At 35.5% G+C, this 1,574-nt stretch overlaps 1 protein-coding gene across 1 annotated transcript; it reads right to left on the reverse strand.

Moving 5' to 3' along the window:
* Positions 1-314: 314 nt before the first annotated feature.
* On the reverse strand, positions 315-1,480 carry LOC135652974 (nicotinamide adenine dinucleotide transporter 1, chloroplastic-like; the record flags this gene model as incomplete). The annotated part of the gene is made up of 3 exons (XM_065174373.1): positions 315-1,084; positions 1,193-1,287; positions 1,378-1,480. Coding segments are annotated over 3 exons (435 nt in total), but the record flags the coding sequence as incomplete, so codon positions are not given.
* Positions 1,481-1,574: the final 94 nt, after the last annotated feature.

The raw sequence follows: 1,574 nt of genomic DNA on the forward strand, positions 1-1,574 counted from the left end.
TTGTAATAATCTCACCAGTAAAAAATAAAGCTTTTTAAGAAGCTACCAAATGGAGTTACACCACAAAGGCATCTTTGGCATCAGTATCAAGTTTATCTAAAATCCTTGCATGTCAAATTATATATATATACCACATGATTTCTCCTTCGTAAATTCGAACCCAAGTGCAGATTTTATGCATCTCATTCTACTCTGAGAAAAAAACTATATGGCTGCAACAGAGAAATAAAAAAAAGATAATTAGATATGGATGACAAGGAACTACTTGTGAGCTTTGGTAGAAGAGAAGCACAGAGATTTGAGACAATTCATAGTGACCAAAAATTTGGTAGCCATATCTGTTGTGTAGGACCCGCACACTAATTTTGCTGTCTTCTATAACATATTAAATGACTATGAATAATGGATCAGCATCAGTTTTACAATTCTGATTTACCAATAACTATCCCAAAAAAATGAGCTCCAAATAAAATCGTAGTTCACTAGTGACAATTTTGTCTCAGCATCTCATCCCTAAAATAGCATGAATTTTTTTAGTTCTTATAGAATGCAAAATCTTGCGTAACAACAAATGAACACCAAAAGAACTCAAAAGCTCACTAATAATAATTTCAGTGGTCATCCAATTGCTTTATGCTTCCAAATACGACATGTTCTTCTATAGATCCAAAATTTCCTACTTCCTTTTTCATCACCGGAAGTTTGTCATAGCTCATGATTGTAGTTGAAGTCATAAGGTCAGTACCAGAAGGCAGCCTTCAGGTAAAAGAATTGCAGCATGGCACAGAATGTATGTGTTGGCTGGTTCATCAAGGACAACATTTTGTAGACAGAGCATCATCCCTGATTACAGCACATGTGGATTTGATTCGGGTGGGAATAAATTGGTTAGGAATCTGTGAATCATCTCGAAGCTGGTAAATGTAATTACAGCAGCTGGAGTTGTTCGAAGCAAATTTGTTGCACAACCATGGTAAAATCCAGAAATACCATCTTTCCGAAAGACTTTTTTTATGCAGTCAATGACACCTTTATACTGCATCTCAGCATGAAAACCTTGTTCTTGAAGCTTTGACCGTACCACCTATCATAAGAAGATAATTATGGAAAATGGAGACAAACTTAATGCTGTCTATGGTAAATTTGTTTGGCATGGTGAATGACTTTAATATCCTTGGCTAGAGGAAGTTACCTCATGAGGGTAGGTCAATGTCGATGCAACTATCTTTGAGATAGATGAAGCAACAGCTACATCACGAGCAGTAAGCGAATCAACTGTAGTATTATCTAACATAAGAGCATATATTAATGCAAAGAAGAAATTAATAGATTTATAATAACTTAACTATATAGTTTCAGATTAATGATAGATAATACCTCGTTCAGCCAGGCAACATTTAATCTTCTCATATGCAGGGAACTGTATGGCAACATGGCTTATCCCTGCCAAAGCAGGCACTAGACCACTGTGCAAGACATAATATCAGCACATTCAATTAATATGATATTCAAGTAGTGATCATTTTCGATCACCACCATGTATGATATAGCCTTGACTTGCAACTTGACAGTTA

The sequence above is a fragment of the Musa acuminata genome, chromosome BXJ3-11 (genome assembly GCF_036884655.1).
Source record: "Musa acuminata AAA Group cultivar baxijiao chromosome BXJ3-11, Cavendish_Baxijiao_AAA, whole genome shotgun sequence".
NCBI lineage: Eukaryota > Viridiplantae > Streptophyta > Magnoliopsida > Zingiberales > Musaceae > Musa > Musa acuminata.